The following is a 19479-nucleotide window of genomic DNA, read 5'->3' on the forward strand; positions in this document are numbered from 1 at the left end:
GAGTTGGACTATGAAATGATGATCCTGAGCATTGCTGGAGACAGGAATCTGGACTACCTAGGCTGCGAGTCTGATCCAGTGTGGTAGTTCCTATACAAGTTTTCCTGCTGATGTCAGCGAGGGTTGGTTTGGGACCTAAGTGATCAACAAAGCACTCAAGCTGGGCATCTGATCCTGTTCCCAATACCAGGTATAGCAGGGTTCCTATTAATAGCAGTGTGATCTGAACTGTGCTCTTGGGTCTCTTTCATATATTTAATAATTCTTATTATAAGAGCAGTTCCAATAGTATTTGCCAAATAAATCATTTAGTGAATTTGGACAGTGCAAAACGTTGGCAAACCAGCCCCAGTATTTGCGATGTAACCAGTATTTGAAAATATTTTCATGCATGCATGCACGCGTGCATGTGCACGCGCGCGCGCGCACACACAATAACAAGTGAAGGAACGGAAGTTCGACTCTTCCATAGAAGCCAGTGATTGCGTTGGTATTCTGCTCACAATTTTCAATATTAGTCCCCCCAAGTCACTAGTGAATTGAATCAACACATTTGATGTTGAATACATGTATGCAAACAAATCACGCAGCCCAACTTGCCTGAGATGGATGTGAATGGGGAGGAGCAGGAGGATGCACAGTGCACAAAGCTTAGCCTTAGGTTTGCTGCTGGCTGTCTGCTTGTTTCCCTGGACCGCTATTCACAGCGGGATCTTCACATAGAAGACCTTTTACTTGCTTTGAAAATTGACTTCGTTAGAAGAATCACAGCAATAAGAAAAATCATGTTATCCTAAAAATTCTTGCTGGGGTCATCTGATCCCAGCCATCTATCCTGCCCAAGTGTATGGGGGCTGGACCTGATGATCTGTAAGGTCCCTTCCAGCCCCTAACAACTATGAAACTATGAAAACATAACTGCTGGATTCCTATTCTTTTCTGCTGAAAAGGACCTATGCATGATTTCTGTCCTTGGGTGCTTCTCTCTCCTCTTTCAGCAAAATCAGGAGACATTTCTCAGCATCTCTCACCATTTAACTGTGTATAAAAGATCTTCTGGAACATGACAGGTTCTGTCATTAATACTTGCATTTTATCCTTGGAATTAGCATTGCACGGTCAGAGGGCATTTTGATACAATAAATCCCAACATTTAACCTGCAACGGGTAGATAAAATATTGTTGGCTTCTTTTTATTTGACTGGTTATATTTGACCAGCAGAGCAGTGACAGAACATGTCCAGACACTATAAAGAACACAGCACTGTGGTTTGTCTTCTTCTCAGGTTCAACACTGCCACCGTGTGGCTTCACCTTTCATCTGATTGAGACCAACTAGATATTTGCACACAAAAAATCAAAATCTTTATCTGCAAGCTTTCGGGCATACTCGCCCTTCTTTAGGCATAGGAGAATGCCAAGTTTGTAAAATGAATCAAAACTCATGGCAGAGGTGGTATCTTTTATTAGACCAACTAGATATTTGCAACTATATATATATATATAGAGAGAGAGAGAGAGATCTATCTATCTATCTATCTAGATAAAATCTATCTATCTATCTCTCAAAAGTTAATATGAGTCTCCTTGACAAGCACACGGTGATCAGCTTCCAAATTAACTTCTGAAGAGCCGCATGTGGCTCTGGAGCCGCAGGCTGGTCACCCCTGCTCTAGACCAGAAGTTCTCAAACTGTGGTCTGCGGATCACCACTGGTCTGCTAACTCCATTCGGGTGGTCCGCAGAAAGGTGGTCTAAGGCTGAAGCTGACAAACATTATACCTGACTTCCCAGGAAAAAAAAACAGGCACATCCATTGCATTAGGAAGGTAAGGCTACTGATAGTAAAATGCCAGTTATGTGCTTTGATTTGTAGAACAAAAAAAAAAAAAGTTTGAGTGGTCCACTGAGACCCTCAGCAATTTTCAAGTGGTCCACGAAAAATATAAGTTTGAGAACCAATGCTCTAGACCAATACGGCTACAACCTGGATACCTGACAAGATTGTAAAATTGTGTTCTCCTGTGCCTGAAGAAGGGTGTATGCACCCGAAAGCTTGCAAATAAAGAATTGGTTTGCAAATATCCAATTGGCCTAATAAAAGATATCACCTCTGCCAAGACTTCCAATTCCTTCTGCCTGTAGACCAATATGATTATGACCTCAGATGTATCCACAGACTTTTGGGAATTGCTGTGATTGGTCAGTTTGCCTGTCTGTCTCATCTGCAAATCATGCGTGCCCTTTGGCATGGATTCCAGGCTCCAAACCTTAGCAGTACGTCATTAAGGAAGCTGAGTAGTTAGGAGGCCTTTCTTTCATTATCTATACATATGCATGTGAATGTTGTATACATACCCCCACCCCATCAGTAGGTATCCTGGCTTTCATCTATCCCAGTGACTGAAAGACCCTCACAAAACCTTAGTGGAGTCGGTTGCTGTCCTGCCTCCTAGAAAATGAACTGAACTGAAAGATTTTTAGCAAGCAGCTGGATCTTCAGGTGGCAGTGTAGCCCCTCATGGTTAGAATACAATGAGAACGGTCCCTAGAGTTTAACCATTTACAGAGAGTTCATAATATCAAACCGAATCCATAAGCTGCATATTGTTACCTCTGGCCCTACCCAGCTGGAGAAATCACTGAAGAACATAAACCCGGGTGTGTGTTTCTGGTGCACTCCCAGTTCTGTACTAACTCGTCTTGATGCCGCTCACGGTGGGCAGTCAGTATGTGGTGCTTTTCTAGCTGGAGTAGTCCATGTTGCACTTATTGCATGCTGGGAATGCCCACAAGGGGAGCTTGGGCCGAAGAGCCAAATTACAGGCTGATTTGCCTTGGGGTACCTTCGCTGTGCAGACGTGCCTCTAGCAAGGGCCTTCTTACTGAAATTAGTTGCATATAAAGCAAGGGATAGGTGTCCACATATCTCGAGTCCCAGCTTTGTCTCCCTTATTTACCATCCCCTTCTGGGAACAGAACAGCACACAGAGCTACTGAGCAGTATTACAAGTATCTCTATTTCTTTCCCCTCTGCATTGCCTCCCTTGCAAGTATTGTTTTGATTAGGTACCTGGACATTTCTTTCCAGTGACTGTCACTTACGTTTCCTGGATAGAGGGGGGAAAAAAATCACTTGGTAAGTTAAAATAGTCATCTATGTTATGTATTTCTTTTCTTCAGGTTGGGAAGTGGATAACATGGGGCAAACACACACAGGTGAGAAACAGCTCTGTTGTCTCCTCCTTTTTTATATCTCTTTGCTTCTGGCTTATCTCTCTCTAGGATGCTGGAGTACACGCTACAATGTCACACTAAAATCTAAGTTAGATACTAGCTATTATTATAAGCAATAATATCTAATATAACTTCAAAGCACTTAAAAATAATCTGTGAATACATCATTTAAAGTGTTTTATTCAAAACCTTGTGGCATTGTATTGTATCCTACCAGGCAGAAGTTAAGGTTGTTTGGGTGATGTAATCGTTGGATTTTATGCCTTCATATTTCTTTTACGTTTTATCTTAGCTCATTATTTCTTGGCTTGCCAGTCCTTTATTTTGGGGATTATTGCAGTATCCCTCTAATGTTGTCTATTTTACAATGCTGAGATACACTCTCAACCTTAGCTCCGTTTTATTCTTGCTGTGTATGTAACTTCAGCGTAGGTGTGTCTATCATAGAAGCTATCAGGTGAATCCATATTTACAATTACACCCTTTCTCAAAGGTAAAATCAAGTTTGGGCCTTATTCCAAGACCATAGAAATCAGTTGGCATCTGTTGACTGATTTCCATGGATACTAGGACAGGGAAGGACCATATCTCTGGTTTAATAGGTGATTTTGCCCTCTTGGAAACCAAAGTCCAGTCTCCTCTAGGTAAGGAAAATTATGTTTTTTATTGTTTAAATCCTATTCCAAAAAGAAAAAACCAGGCTTCTTTTCCTGCCAGCTGGATGTTATGTTTCTGATCAATTCTAATTATTGAAAAAACACACTTAGTAGTGTGTTACCTGGAGCAATATGAGGAGCATTTATATATCAGTTGGTGACTACTACAGTCTGACAAAGCTATCATTATAATTCTTATTTACTACCTTAACAGTAGTAGGAAAGCAGTAAAAAAAAATCCTGATTCTTTGATTTGTGGGAAGTTTATCTGGAAAACTCCGAACTGTTGTGAAAGTATGAATTCTGGAAATTCTCAAAGTAGCACAGGACTCCTAAGAGAGTGAAGTGATTACACACACGTTCGGCTCCATTTAGGGATGAAGACATGATTAAAAATAAGGTCAGTGCCATTTACACCATGTGCGCCTTAACAAAGTGGCTCTAAAACTGTAACCGCTGAGTGCGAATGCAAAAGCAAGACAGTCAAACAGGTAGAGTCAGAGCAGAAGTAACTGTAACGGCTCAATAAAACAAAAGCATTGCCCAGGTTTGGCTCCAACAAGAACGTGATGCATTCACCAACAGGCCTCAAGCTTTTCAGACAGGTTGGAGAGTTTGGACATAAGCTCTCAAAAAAGCCATGAGCTGATAGAGCATCCTGAATAACCGTATACGGAAATGAGTATGCCAGTTATTGTCACTGGCAACAGAGGCTCTGTTTACAACATTCCCGTAATTTCAGCCTTCTGAACCAGTTAGAGCATAAATTGCAACACCCAAGCCACCTATCATATGGCAACGCTCCAAGGAAGGCATGTTCTTTGGTTAGATTTGACAACATCATACTCTGTAACTTTGCTATGATACTTAATATAGGGGACATCAGCAGAAATTGCACAGAAGATGGTTGGTCTGAACCCTTCCCTCATTACTACGATGCCTGCTTTGATGAGAATTTCACCGAGCCTATAAACCAGGTAGGAAATAGCTTAATGCTAAACACAGGTTAATGACATAGCATGCCTGTGTTTGCTGTGAGTCCAGTCTGAAGCCACTGAATGGTGATCCAAGTGAAATAATTCACATATATAAATGCAAGCTCAGAAGAGTAGCATGTGAGGTTTTCCTTATATTCTGTTATACTATGGGTTTTTCTGTAAGCTTATAACTCATATAGCACATAGTTCTTATATGCACTAATGAATCCTCACCAATTAAGCAAGGAGTTCATAGGGGGCATGTCTACACAAGTGCATCTACTGTACAATAACTGAAATTACTGCGCAATATGAGTGCACGTCTAGATGTATATGCCCATACTATGGTGTAAATATGGTGACTTACACTGACTTGAGTGTAAATTTGATGCCTGCACGTGCAGGTATCAAATTTATGCCTGACTATTTACTGCACAATAATGCACATGTAGATGCATTACTGCACAGTAACCCAGGAGTCTGCCCTTCTGGGTCTGCCCAGCCACTGGGGAGCTAGCGTAGGCCCCGCCCCAGGACTCCTGGCTGGCCACCTCTCCTGGCTTCAGTTTGGGACTAAAGTTAGTCCCAAGTGCTGGCAGCCAGCTCTGGCTTCAATTTGGGACTAAAAATAGTCCCAAGACCTAGCAGTCATGTGGCCAGGGGCTGGGGCTCCCGCTGGTGGCCACAGGAGCACATGGCAGGCTGCTCTGACCTGGGACTAAATTTAGTTCCAGGTCATCTGCACGTATAGATGCCAGCCTATTTCCACTTCCTGCACAGTAACTTACTGCTCAGTAAATTTAAGCTGCCATAAATGCATGTGTAGACACACTCAGTCTGTCCTTAATGTAATCCTTTCTGACTTTGGGATAGATATGGAGTAGTCAATGCAACGATAAGAGTTCAACCGTTACCCTAACCGTCAGTTCTGTAATGCAGTGCCAGCTCAGGTTGTACCATAGGCAGTGACAATACATAGTAAAACATAAAGGGAAACTTTAGCAAACACTGTAAGAACCAAAACCTGTTTATGGCACTGAAGTCTGGCATGACTGGAGTTAATCCTGTGAGTTAAGTCAGCCAGATCCTGGCCCAAGAGTGAAGGTGATGTTTATGACTACATGGTGTTTTCTTCTCAAGGACTACTACTACCTGTCTGTGAAGGCCCTGTACACAGTTGGATATAGCACTTCCCTTGTTTCCCTCACCATGGCGATGGTTGTCCTATGTCGTTTCAGGTGAGTTGCTGTGAATGAGTGGTGATCTGTTTGTAGGCATAGGAAAAGAGACCAAGGCCCATCCCCTCCCCCACTCCCTCCAATCTTTTACCTAAGCAGTGACAAAAATAGGATGATGCGCAGGATGATGTGCTTGTTTTAGAATCAGGCTGCATCCAGATGAGTGCAGCCACGCAGTACGTGACACTGCAGACCCATCTACCATCTATAGTTCCATACACCACCCATTCAGGCACTTCCTGCACTGATGTCTTGTAGCATGGGGGGTGGGGGAAGGAGAGGAGTTTGATTCTGGGAGATACTGGGGTCAAAAATACTCAGGTGGAAAAAAGTGGGGCATACAGCTTCAGTGTATGCCACCCAAAACTAGAGACTGGCCCCCCACAGCGATGCTCTGGCTGCCAGCCAGGCTCCCAGATGCAAGAGTGCCATGACTGCAGCATCCCTGGCCCCCAGAACCTCAGGTAAGGCTGCTGGGGCCAGCACAGATGTATAGAAATGAAACTAAGGGCTTCAGAACAGCCTCGAAACGAAACAAGGGCAGTTGAAATGTTTTGAAAGTTTCAAAATGTTTGGAGTTTCAAAGCTGAAGCTGGGCTTGCCTGAAGGGAAACAGAAAGTAAGGAGACAGAGGGGGAAGGGGGCCGAAGGACTGCTGTCATATTGACTGTGTAGCTGGCCAGTGACTGTGATCCTTCCATGAGGTCCCTTCCAGTTCCAGTGCTCTAGGGGAAGCATGGAAAAACAGCATAAAAAGCAGCTTTGTTTGAACTGAGTTGCTTTCTGCCTTCAGCTGTCTTCTGGAAGCTCAGCAGTGTTAGACAACAAGGGCTACCATTCATTTCCTACTTGCTAGCCTAGCAAGTGGGATTCAGTAATACTTTTTGCTTTCTTTTTATACACTTTTATTTTATTATTATATTCACTGATTGATCCCTTTCAAATTATTCCTCCTCCAAAATCCTCTTGTTGTTTAATCTATTTTGATTTTTTTCAAATCTGTGCTTTCTCTCACAGTGTGCATGCCATTCACTGTGCAGGGAAGCACAGCATAATTACATTGCATATTATAATATAGAATTTATATAAGAAAACACATACATCCATTTATATACTGATATTTTATTTATTACTTACATACATACATGCAAACATACATACATTACCTAGGTGCACACACATTCAATTATCTACATATCTTACATAAATCGGATAGATAACATTACAGAAAAAGAGACAGATTTTCCAGCACACCAAGGCAAAGACAGGACACTATGAAACACACCATGAAGCGTGCTGGAAAGGCAGCTGGCAAGACTTCAGGGAGGGGCGGAAGAGGGGTTAGAGGGAAAGCTGTAGGTTTCCCACCCTCCCCAAACTGAGATGCAGCCTTTTTGCTACAACAAGCAGTCATGAGGCTTCCACTAGTTGTACAGGCAGCAAGGAGAGGGGAGCAGTGCCACTGCCTGTGCCTGAGACTGCATCCCCTCCAAGAGCACCAGCCATAACCCCCACTACCACCACCGTGACAACAAGCAGCAGCATGACAGGCTCCTCCACTCCCATTTCACTTCCCATGCTGAGCCTTCCAGTGCCAGAGGAAGAGCTGGAGCTGGATCTCAGTGCCCTAGCAAGGGAAATTCTGGGGATGGTGGGGGAATTGTCTACATTTGTGTCCCACTGCCCTCAAGTTTCTACTGGAGCCAGGTCTCTTTCTCCATAAGGCACTTCAGAGGAGGCTGATATAGAGGTGGAGGCAAGTGGCTCAGCTGAGTCCACTCCTCCTCTTGCTGTGCCTCTGCCTGTTGAAGAGGAGGAAAGTGCAGCATCCACACATACACCTGCACCCAAGAAGCAAGTGGGTAGCGTGGTTTGGGATCATTTTGAGCTGGCAGATGACCCCACATATGCTATCTGCCTGCACTGCCAAGCCAAAACCAGCTGGGGCAAGGGAACAGAAGACATGAGCACCACGGGGATGCTGATGCATCTCCACAGGCACCACTCCCTTGCCCTTGCTCCTCAGCCTGGCACCAATGGGAGCATGCCTAAAGGGAAGTCCCCCTCTCTTTCCAAAACCCCCATCCCTGCAAAGCAGAGGCAGGCACCCTGGAACAGTGAGGGAAAGGCAGACAAAAATGGGGGCTCATTGCAGGGCAAGTGAGATTACCCAGGGCACTGGGGAGATGCTTGCTGTCAATGGCTTGCCCTTCTGCTTAGTTGAGCAGCCAGGGTTCAGGCAGCTCATGGTGCTCATGGCCCCATCCTACCAAGTGCCCACATGCACCACCTTCATCAGAATGGTGGTGCCCTCCCTGTATGAGGCATGTAGGGAGCACTTGAGGGAGGAGCTGTGCAAGGCAGGTCCACAAGTGGCCTTACGCTTCACCTCAGACATCTGAAGTAGCTGGGGTGGAGATCACACCTACCACTCCCTCACAGGGCACTTGGTGTGACCAGTCAGGCCATCGGTGGGCTCTCCTTCAAGCCAAGGTGATGGATGAGTCCCACACGGTAACAGAGATCATGGGGGCCATGAACCGCTTAGTGCAGGGGTGGCTCATTGAGCAGGGCGCGCTCACCCATGGGTTTATGATCACCGACAATGGGGCCAATATGATTGAGGCAGTCCATGATGCCAACTTTGTTGGCGTCCACTGTGTGGCGTGAGGAATTTCCACCTCGTAGTCAGGGATGCCTAGGAAGGGGACAGGGCTTCTGGCGATGGCGCCAGCACCACCAGTAAGCTCATTTCAAAATGCAGGAGAGTGGCAGGCTACTTCCACTGGAGCATCAAGGGGGGCAATGTGCCCTTCCTCGAGGCCACCAAGAGCCTCAGTGGTGCCGATGCCCTCCTTAGCCAGGTGATCCCCCTAGTGAGAGAACTGGAGAACCAAACGGAGAACTTCCAGGGGATCAACGTTCCTGGCTGGGGCAGGTCCTACATGCAGTGGAGTTGTGAGGCTCCAGGTGAGCTCAGCTTAGCTGCCTGGGATGCCAGCTTTTGGGCTGAAAACCCCTTTGCCAGGCTGAGGAAGCACCTGCAGTTGGGGGGGGTGTGTGTGCTGTTCCTGGATGGAAGGAATAGTAAAGAAGCCAGGGGCTGGCATGCAATGCAGGCAAGAAAGCCAGTCATTGAAAATGGAAATGGAGGCATCAGAGGGTGAGGGACAGGTTGGGGTAGGGGGAAGGGGGATGTAGCAGCACAGGTAAAAGTGCAGAGGAACCTGGGGAGCCAGATGTCCGTCAGGTTGAAGTGTGCCAGAATACCACTGTCTATAGTGAGGCCATGTGTTTCTGTACCTAGGAGGCTGGTGAAGTGAAGTTCATAGGCTCGTCTGTGAAAAAAGGTTTGTAAATTCAAACAAGCACTGAACCTCGCTAACCCCTGCGCCTATCTCCTTGATGTCTGGCAGACTTCATGGCCTCAGACGAGGCTACCACGCCTGCTGTTTTCACCTCACTGCACCTTCTGTCTCTCTCTCTCTCTCTCTCTCTCTCTCTCACACTCACACACACACACACACACACACACACACACACACACACACACACACACACACACACGTTTTGCTTGTCAGCAGCTCAAGGTGCAGCTTCCCAGAAACCCCTGCACCTATCTCCTTGAAACTTAGCAGGCTTCACGGCCTCAGCAGGGGCTACCGTGGCTGCTGTTTTCATTAAATCTGTCCCAAAATGACAAAGTTATAGGCAGTTTCGTGCTTCCCCATTATAGCCTATAGGCGAAACAGTTGCGACAAAAAGAAACAGAATGGTGCTTCGAAACGAAACAAAACTCGAAACAAAACACTGTCCCAGCGAAATGGTGAAACGGAAGTTGAAACGAAATAGTGCTGTTTGGCACAGCCCTATTGAGTAGAAAAGCTGTATAAATATTAGAAAAAATGCATTGAAAAGTCTTATGTAGAGAAGAAATATGTATATTTTAGCCAGTGGAATTCATTCCCATGTGATATTTGGCCCAAGAGCTTAATAGGTGTAAAAATTGCCCAAGTAATCCTCAGTTAGCTAAGTAAGGAGTCATTTTCAAAGTTGTTGGATTGGTTGGGATCACTGTTGCACTGGCTCCTGTTTTCCTAGACATTACTGTTATTGCAGCTATTAGAAGGCACAGTCAGGAGTGTTTTAATATCAGGAAAGAAAACATATATATTTTTTCTTTCTATCTTTTCTTTCAAGGAAGCTTCACTGTACCCGCAACTTCATCCACATGAATCTCTTTGTCTCATTTATTCTGCGAGCAATATCAGTCTTCATTAAAGACGGGGTTCTGTATGCCGAGCAGGATAGCAGCCACTGCTTTATCTCTACTGTAAGTGAAAAAAGGCAGGAGCATTTTTTTTCTTGATATAAATATATTTTTTCCCATAAAAAAAGATGAAGTTTATTGGATGTTTGTACTACAGTCACCCTTGAAATCCTGAACTGAGATTTCAGCCCTTTGTTTTCAGCTCTGTATAAATTCATGGTAAGGAATATTTGAGTTCTGTATCAGAAAGAGCTTATGATCTGAATAGATAAAACATATATACAACATAGATAAAACATAGGACTTTAGGACTTTAGTGACCTCTTTAGCTGAGGGTCATAAAGTCCTATGTTTTATATATGTTTTATATCCATTTCTCTGAGTTCTTAGGCAACGAGAGACAATATAGTGGAAAAGGGATCTGACTTCTAGCAGAGTGACAAAAGTGGTGGTGGTTTGATCATGGTAGAGTTGTTATTAACATCACATCTTGTCTTTTTGTGTTTACTGAACAGTTTTTGGTCACATTTATTCTCACGGCCATACTGCATGCGCAGACGTGATAGGCTGGGATGGAGTAAAGAGAAGTTACGTGTACACAGCTCCACACTGTTCTCACCAAAAAACCCAATCCTCGCCCCCCACCCTTGCCTCTCTTCCACATCTTTCTTTTCAAGAACAAGGTCGATAGATTGAGAAAAAGTCCACCAGAGAGGAACGGAAAGTATTAGAGGCCTGGGAAACATGACTTTTGATAAAAAAGTTGATAGAACTAGGACTGTTTTGTCTGGAGAAGAGGAGACTCGGGGACGTTTGATAAAGGCTTCAACAGGTCTTGACTAGATGACCTTTTAAGGTCCTTTCCAACCTACTTTCCTATGAGTCTGTGCCACAAACCTGGGAAGAAAGCAATATTTTTCATCTCCACCATGCTTTAGAGTATCAGTAGCTGGCATGCCCAGAAGGTCTTTGCCACCACTGTTTGGGTTTGGAGTGGGTGGGCTTGTTTTTCAGCAGCAGTCTTCTGATAGCACCGTAGAGCCAGTGTGGATATACCTAAAGAAGGCAGACAGGGAGCCACTGAAAAAGAAGGGAGGAGATTGAGGGAAAGAGTGGATGGGGCGGGAAGCAGAGCAGCAGATGGCAGGGCCGGCAGGGAGGAGGAGGAAGAGCAGGGCAGGGAACAAAAAGCAGATCAACAGGACAGGAAGCAGAGGGAAAGGTCTTGAGGTGGTGCTCAAGGAGTGTTCAGAGCGAGTTGGGGATGTGCCCGGCGGAAAGGTTGGTCCCTCCTGGTTTAAACAGTTTAACCTTTTGCAAAATATGGAACGGGCTTCCGAGGGAGGTGGTGCTTTCCCCTACCTTGGAGGTGTTCAAAAGGAGTTTAGACAAGCACCTGGCAGGGGTTACTTGACCCCAGTGCTCTTTCTTGCCCAGAGCAGGGGGTCAGACTCGTTGATTTAATAGGTCCCTTCCGCCCCTAGAAATCCATGAGAACTATGGGGAAATGGAGAGAGGCAGGAATGAAGGACAAAGGAAACATGAAGGCTAGTGAAACGAGCCTGAACTGCAGTGATTGTTAAGGAAGTGAATGGAAAGGGGTTGGAACAAATAGCCAGTCAACAGAAGGGATAGACTGCCCTCACCAAAAAGTAGTTTGAAGTCAGTAGCCTTCAGAGTTTAAGCTTGGGCCACATTTTTTTTTTTTCACGTTTATCTGTATCTGTATCAGTGTTCAAACTTAATACTTTGGCTTACTGGTTTGAGATGTCTGGGAATCAGAAATAGTTCAAATTACCATTCTGGGGGCCAGGTCTACAGTTGGCATAACTCTCTTGAAGTGACTGTACTTTTCCCGATGTATACCACCTGAGGGACCTGTCCACTGGATGGAAGAGAAGCCACTGGATCTCTCCTTCCCTGCCAGGTCGCAAAAACGGGCTTCTAGTTTGTTGGGTTATTCCATGGTACTATGGCATGGGAATAACTTTGCAGGTGATCAATGTGGCAATGCTTATGGCATTGCCTTGGGATGTGACATTGGAAAGACAAGGATGTCCTATTCAGGGCATCGGTAGAGGGTTCAGCACTCTCTCAGTGCTTGTCCAAATGGGTCTGAAGCTTTGTCTACTTTGTTCTTCCCTCCATATATTAATAAAAGCTGGTATGCCTTTGTCTAGTAAATCACTTTACCATTATCCTCACTTTTCAGTCTCTGACAGTGAGTGACAGCTCCGATAAATTGCCAAGAAATGAAATTCTGAATTTTGCACAGCAGGATACATCCTCCTTGCAATCTCAGGGCCTTGCACACTCTCAATTCTGTTTAAATTTCTTCCTTATACAGAACTTTTTTTTTTTTTTTCCTTGTCTGACCTTAAGGCTCGGGGAATCGCAGTCTACCGATTAGCAGCCATTGTTGACCTGCCGCCATCCCCCACCCCCGACTAGCAGTAGAGGCTCTTGTGCTATCTGGAGACGTTCTCAAAACATCTCACGACTGCTAAAATGTGCTCTCTCTGCTTTTAGAGCTGCAATCTTTAAGCTTTTTCATGATTGTTTTAGATTTGATTATTATAAAAGAAAAGATTGTTTTAGTTTTCATTGGAGTATTTCAAGACACAGCTGTGCATCCAGTTGTCAACCCTCAGTGAAGCACGAATGAAGCAATGTTATTTGTGTTTGTTTCCTGCAGGTGGAGTGCAAGGCGGTGATGGTCTTTTTCCACTATTGTGTCATGTCTAATTATTTCTGGCTGTTCATCGAGGGACTGTATCTTTTCACCTTGCTGGTGGAGACTTTTTTTCCAGAAAGGAGATATTTCTACTGGTACACCATCATTGGCTGGGGTAGGTAAAAATTGTTATGGGTGGGTTTGCTTATTCCTCTAGCACCATGTGAAAGGGTTGCTTGAACTAAGGAATTGACTGAGAAGAGAAGATGAGCATAATCAAAGAAGAGCCCATGCAGGGCAGAATCCCACTTCACCTAATGGATGACTGAAGTGCAGCTTGTGACCAACTCGGAGTTACCCACTGAAAATGTAGGAGTGATTGTATTACTCTACTGGGTGCACAAGTGCCCCGTTATAGAAATAGGGTCCCCCTCTGGAGACAGGCAGACACCTCCCTATTCCTATAATGGGGGCACATAGATGCTCAAAGGGGGCAATCAAATTGCTCTTACACTTGACTTGGATAAATTAGAGACGGTTGCAAGCTGTACTTAGGTTTTCTACTGGGTGAAATAAGAGTTCTCCCCATAGTATTTCAGGTTATCTGCTCCAATCCCTAGCATGTCTTTGTTTTCCATGTGTGTGTGTCGGGGGGCCATGCATCCTGAGAGGAGCAAATCCGTCCTTTCAGAAAGTCCTTGCAAGGACGAGAGAAAGTCCTTGCATGGAAATAATCTTGCTTTGCAGAAGTTGGAATAGACGGGACTGCCTTTTGAGCTCATCTGTATTGCTCATTGGCCTGGCATATGATGTTCTGGAGAATGCCCCAGGGATCCTCCTCCTTTTTTTGAGCAAATCAAGATGGCTGTTTTTGGTCATCAGCAAGATTTTTACCTAATAAACAAAATAGCCCAACGTCTCCATTTTATATGGACTAAGCAATGTAGAAAACAATAGGGTTTCTCCCACTGGGATTGCAAATTTCAGCACTGCTATTATAGATTAAGTGGGTTATTGTCTCCAGGTCTAGCCAGACGTGAATTGAAAGCAGGACCAGCAAACTCATGGTCCCCCTTGGAGCATTTCACTTTGCAAGAAGTATTCTTAATGTCAGAGGAAGTTTCATGATTAAACAAATCAGAAATACCAACTCTGGGCTATTCCCTGTGGTTTCATTTGTTGCTCACAGATGACAGCTAGGCTGAAAACACTGAAAACGTGTCCAAGTGAGACCTACTCAGAATAAATGAAAGTCAGGCAATGGCTAGGTAAACAGGAACTGGTTATATTGGTGAGGGAAAATGATGTTCTTTAGAGAGTAGGACCCCATGATGATAATTTATGCAGTTATGTAGATGTGAAACTTTCAGAGCTAGATTTATTCCTGTTGTTTCTTCATGCAAATGGTATATGTCTGACATTTTAACTAATGAGCCCAGGTGGCAGGCCAAAAACAGAGACCTTTCATTGAAAGTGCATGTATGAGGTTTAAAACATAGACTCTCAAGGTTAAGCTCAGTATCGGACTTCTGTTAAATGAAATTCAGCTTCAAGACAGACCGGAAATGAAAGTAATGCCTTGTAAATTTAAAAAAATGCAACAATGAAATATTAATAAATGTGAATGGCTCCCATTCTTGTTATTTGAGTTATGTTAGTGCCTAGGGGTTCATAACAGACCACAGTTATGAGAAGTTCCTACTATGAATATTAAATGCTGGAAATGGTGAAAAATGGGAAGAGAAACAAGGACGAAGAATGATGAACAAGGACGAAGACAAGGACAAAGGCAATGACTTGGGGCACAACAAACTAAAAAAACTCCTGCAAGGAGTTTTAGTTTGCTGCCCCTATGGCCGTGGAGCGAAGCACCGGGCTCCGTGCAGCTCCACGGCTCTGCAAGAAGCCCTGCAGGCAGCCTGGCAGCAGCCCGGGAAAGCAGCTCCACCCAAGAAAAGCGGAAAGCCGGATCTTTTTTTTCCCCCCACCTAGAGCCTGCCTGAGCTGCACGAAGGCCTGGTGCTTCCCTCCGTGGCTGTGGTGTCCCCTGGGACCGCCCAAGCTGGGTGTCTGTGGGTGGGTGCTGCCTGGGCGGAGGGGTGGGGTGTGCCACTGATGTGGAGGGAAGCACCAGCCCCTCCCCGCAGCCCGGGGACCGCTCCACCCACCGGCAGCTCGCCCTTCCCTCCCTGCCAGAGGGGCAGGTAAGGTGTGTGCATGTCACGGGGGTTTAATCAGCCCTGAATTGAAGCGGTGTTTTTTTAAATCCACCACTTTAATTTAGGGCCCCGGTTTCATCTACACGTGCCCTTCAATGCTAGGCTGTAGAGCTTCTGAACCATGAGAGAAGAACTTATTTGGAGCCTCCCAGCTCCTTCCGGCTGCCGCCTCCACAGACTCCCCTGAAGAGCCGGGGTGTAATTCAAACCCCAGCCACATGCAGCACATGCAGGAGATCCCTTGGCCAAAAAAAACACACACCAAAAAATGGGGCAACACAGAGGCTGCAACATATGCCCCCCAAAACTGGAACCTGGCCAGCCGGAGCCACACTCCAGCTGCCAGCCAGACTCCCCACGGCAGGAGCGCTGCAGCTGCAGCTCCTTGAGGCTCCCAGGACCCCAGGTAAGGCTTCTGGGACCAGCACGTTTGCTGGCCCCAGTCTCCCCTACCCCACCCAGGGTAAGAGCTGGAGCGTGCTTGGCATGGGCATTCCCCAGGGACAAGGTGCCGCTGCTGTTTGCCCCTGGGAAAACACATGTTCCCGCTTAGGGGATGCAGCCAGTGAGGTTCTGCCGATCCCAGTAGCTGTCATTGAGACTTGGGTCTTTGCCTGTTTCATGTACATGATTTTCATTTTTGTAGATGCATCTGCATACGTTGTTAAACATGAATGAAACACAAGAAAGCTTACGTCTACACTGACAAAGGCCTTTCCAATCCATGTCAATAAGAATGACATTTGAAACCAGTCGATCCCATAGTCATAAGAGAGTTTCCTGTCTCAAGTGAATATTTTTGTATTCATTGTATCTAGCCTACTTATAAGTATAACAGACTAGGTCATATCCACAGCATTCATGATTAGCAGGGAATAACCTATGAGTTAAGTTAGTTATATCCTGAGATGGAAAAGTCTACAGTTCCTATTTATTTCAGTTCATGCTGAGCATATTTAGACCTGGCAGGAAGCATTCAAGTTGGAGTATGGCTTCAGTATTTTGTTTCACTAAGAAAAGCCTGTATGCGGTTTCCATACTTCCAGGTGCTGAGAGCAGCCTGTGAAGGAGTTGAGTGCTTGGAGATTTGCAAAGATAGCTCAGTAGTCTGCAGGACTTTGGTCTTTTCTTCTGTCTAAGCTGATGCATTGTCAGCATTTAGCATATAATTCATTAAAATGATAAATGTCCGTGCTTACCTGGGCTAGTCATGCCCTTACGTATGCAAAACTAGGCCGATCCTTTTAGGGGAGATCCCACGTCCTTATGACATACCTTATAACTCCTCTGACTGATCAGAGCTGCGAGGATAGCTTTTTTTTAACAATAGTTTCATCCTCTTTGTCTCACCCAGAACTGGCAGTTCATATGCAGTTAAAAAGGGTTATAGAAAATAACTTAACTTTTCTGAACCATTTTTGATTTATAGCAAAGGAGTGTGTGTGCACATATATGCCTGCATGTGTGTGTACCTTTATTGCAGAGGGCCCTACACACTTGTCCTGGGTGCGAGGCTGTTTGGATAAGTGCTGTTTGAGGTGTGTTTGCTTTTGATTCTAACCTCCTGCTTCTTTTTCATCACTGTAATACCACTGCCTTTTTATTAGAGTTGCTCCTTATCTGTTTCATTGCAAGTTAAAGATGATCATCATACCCATTAGATATTCTTATGCTTACAGCCACATCAAATATTCCTTTTTTTTTTTGAACATCTATTAAGCACACAAAGACCTTGGTCTTTCCTAAGTATGAGAGAGACTATTAAAAATAGATTGACATTCAGTAGGCTTTATTTCCCCTCCATTTCTCTCTGGAACATTTATTTTTGTTCCTATTTAATTTCATTTTCTATTGAAAATATTTCTGTTCAAAATATCTGTTTTTCCTCCTGTTTTAAAGAGCTGAGTTTCACTCATCTGAAAAGGTTATTGAAAGGATATTTTCTTTTGTAACAGCTGCAGTGTAAGGTTTGATAGTGACTCACCTGAGCAAATTAATTCTACTGATTTAATTAATGTGGCACCAACACAATTTTACAAAATGTATGAAATATAATTGCTGCTGTCAACTTGTGACAGTCTTACTCGCTGCTACACCCAAGGGTTATCTACATCTTTTTTCCCCTCCATGTCTTTTATCTTTCTAGCAGTGATGGATTAGAGGTTGGCAAATCTTGTCACTCAGCTATTTTCCTTGCCAAAAAAAATGCAGGTTTAAGTTGACCAAAAATGTGTGTGCATTCTCACTGAATTATTTCAGCCAGAAAAAGAATCCGAAAAATAAAGTCTGTTTCTTTCCCATGCTTTTTAAGTGAAATGTTAAAGATTTTTACTTCATATAAATTTCATCCAAATATTGGAAAGGGTTCAAAAAAATCAGAGAATGAAATGTTTTGCTTACAATCATATAGGGTTTTCTTTGCTTGGTGCTTGTGTTTAGTTTTTTAGCAGATAACTGAAAAAAATGTCATTTTTGCTGCCCCAAGTTAACCTTTTCCCCTGACTTTTTGGTTCTTATAGGAACTTGCAAATTAGTTATTTGGACAGCCCTAGGTTGGGTCCACCTTATTTGCCCCACATAAAAGCCTGGTCCCTTTCCTTAAAGCATGCCAAGTACAGCTGTGTAACGATTGCTGTACCAAAGCACTACTTCGACTGAAGGGAGTGCCTCAGTTTCCCCAAGGTCTCCTGTTCGGTGAAGGGTGAGCTCTTCATATTGCTGAGTCTAACATCACTCTACAATAACGCAGAGCCCTTTTGGTTGCCATTTACATCCATGCAATCTCCCTGGGGTCAACTTACCGTCTTTCGATTTGGAATTGAAATTCTTCTCAAGATAATTGCTTGCAGCATGAAGAGTCCTGGCTTCCTCTTGGTAGCAATTTGATTGTAAACTCTAGTGTCTTGCTGTATTAATAGTTGCATTAATTTTCCTAGTAGCCAGGAGTTGCCAGCCTTTTCAGGCTGTGGGCCAGAATGACCCAGCTCAGGTCAGAGGTGGGGGGCTGCTAGGACCTGTCACCTGCTGCTTCCCGCTGTGGCTTGAGGGAAGCCCCCACGGCCACATCTTCTCCCCGCTGCAACATGGGAGAAGTCCCTGCCAATGCATGCAGAAAGCTAAATCCAATGTCTCCGTGGGCTAGATGTGGCCTGCAAGTCATAGATGGCTGTAAACCTTAGGGCATGAAACCTCAGAGGAGAAAATGTCTGCATTTGAAGGGATCGGTGACGGATGTGTAAATTAAAGCAGAAACGAATAACCGTATAGCAATCACTCCGCCTTGTCTTTTGCAGGCACGCCTACAATTTGTGTCACTGTCTGGGCTGTGCTGCGCCTTCACTTTGACGACAACGGGTAGGTACCACTGTCCGTGGTCTCCTGTTTGCATTTACTGTTAAAACAAAGGGCGGACAAGAAATGGGAGCAGGGTGGGGATGGGGACTGGTTTCTGTTCTGTTTTTTGTTGCTAATTCAGTGCTTAGCCTAGGGGCAAACTTGAATATGTACAGCCGGCTGCCTTTTGAGGTGCCAAAGTAGATATGATAACATCTTAAACATTGCTCCCTCATTTCAGTGAGGGAACTCTGCAGGCACTGAGCATCTCTGAAAATCTGATGTTAACTTCCCTAAAGACTGGAGGTGCTTGGCCTGGGCATCTGTCACATTTTCCCCTCCTACTAAAAACCCCTTCTTTCCATTGAGGATTGTGTTGCTTTGGCCCATTATTCTATTTTGACATTAAAACAAATTAAATCACTGATTTCCATGCTGAACAAGCTAGACACCCCTGTTGCGCCACGATTATGATTGTAGCTTTGGTTCAAAATGCATGTAATTTCTCTTGGGAGTCCATGCAGTCCTTGTTTTAGGGGAAACTGTCTCACAGGAGGGAAAACCTGGGTTGTCTTTTTGTTAGAGAAGCTGATTAATATGCAGTGTGTTTAGGTCGATTCTAGCTGAGCCACTCACTGGCTACTTTTTCAAAATCAGCAAGCATTGTTCTGGGACTCAGGGGGAAGCCAGTGAGAGTCTGAAAATGTTTCAGGAATTACAGAGCAGGGAAAAAACAGACAGAAAGGAAAAGAATTGAAATGTAAAGGCTGTAGGGCCAGGGTTCAAAGGCACGGGCGGCTGGTGCCTCCTGAGTGTGGGGGGACACCCGCAGGAGCTGGCGGCGGCAGTGGAGACAGGACTGGCAAGCACCCATG

The 19479-nt window shown here is 44.7% G+C and overlaps 1 protein-coding gene across 4 annotated transcripts in view; it reads left to right on the plus strand.

The window, feature by feature from the left end:
* The window catches only part of ADCYAP1R1 (ADCYAP receptor type I), a 156360-nt gene that overhangs the window by 101844 nt on the left and 35037 nt on the right, over positions 1-19479 (plus strand). For all 4 annotated transcript variants that reach the window (XM_019529130.1, XM_019529138.1, XM_019529148.1 and 1 more), the window contains exons 4-9: positions 3184-3219; positions 4770-4870; positions 6011-6108; positions 10309-10441; positions 13074-13227; positions 18565-18625. In XM_019529130.1, coding sequence (XP_019384675.1) covers positions 3184-3219; positions 4770-4870; positions 6011-6108; positions 10309-10441; positions 13074-13227; positions 18565-18625 — 583 coding nt within the window. The remainder of the gene's footprint in view (positions 1-3183; positions 3220-4769; positions 4871-6010; positions 6109-10308; positions 10442-13073; positions 13228-18564; positions 18626-19479) is intronic.

The sequence above is a fragment of the Crocodylus porosus genome, unplaced genomic scaffold (genome assembly GCF_001723895.1).
Source record: "Crocodylus porosus isolate Cpor-Errol unplaced genomic scaffold, CroPor_comp1, whole genome shotgun sequence".
In the NCBI taxonomy this organism is placed as follows: domain Eukaryota; kingdom Metazoa; phylum Chordata; order Crocodylia; family Crocodylidae; genus Crocodylus; species Crocodylus porosus.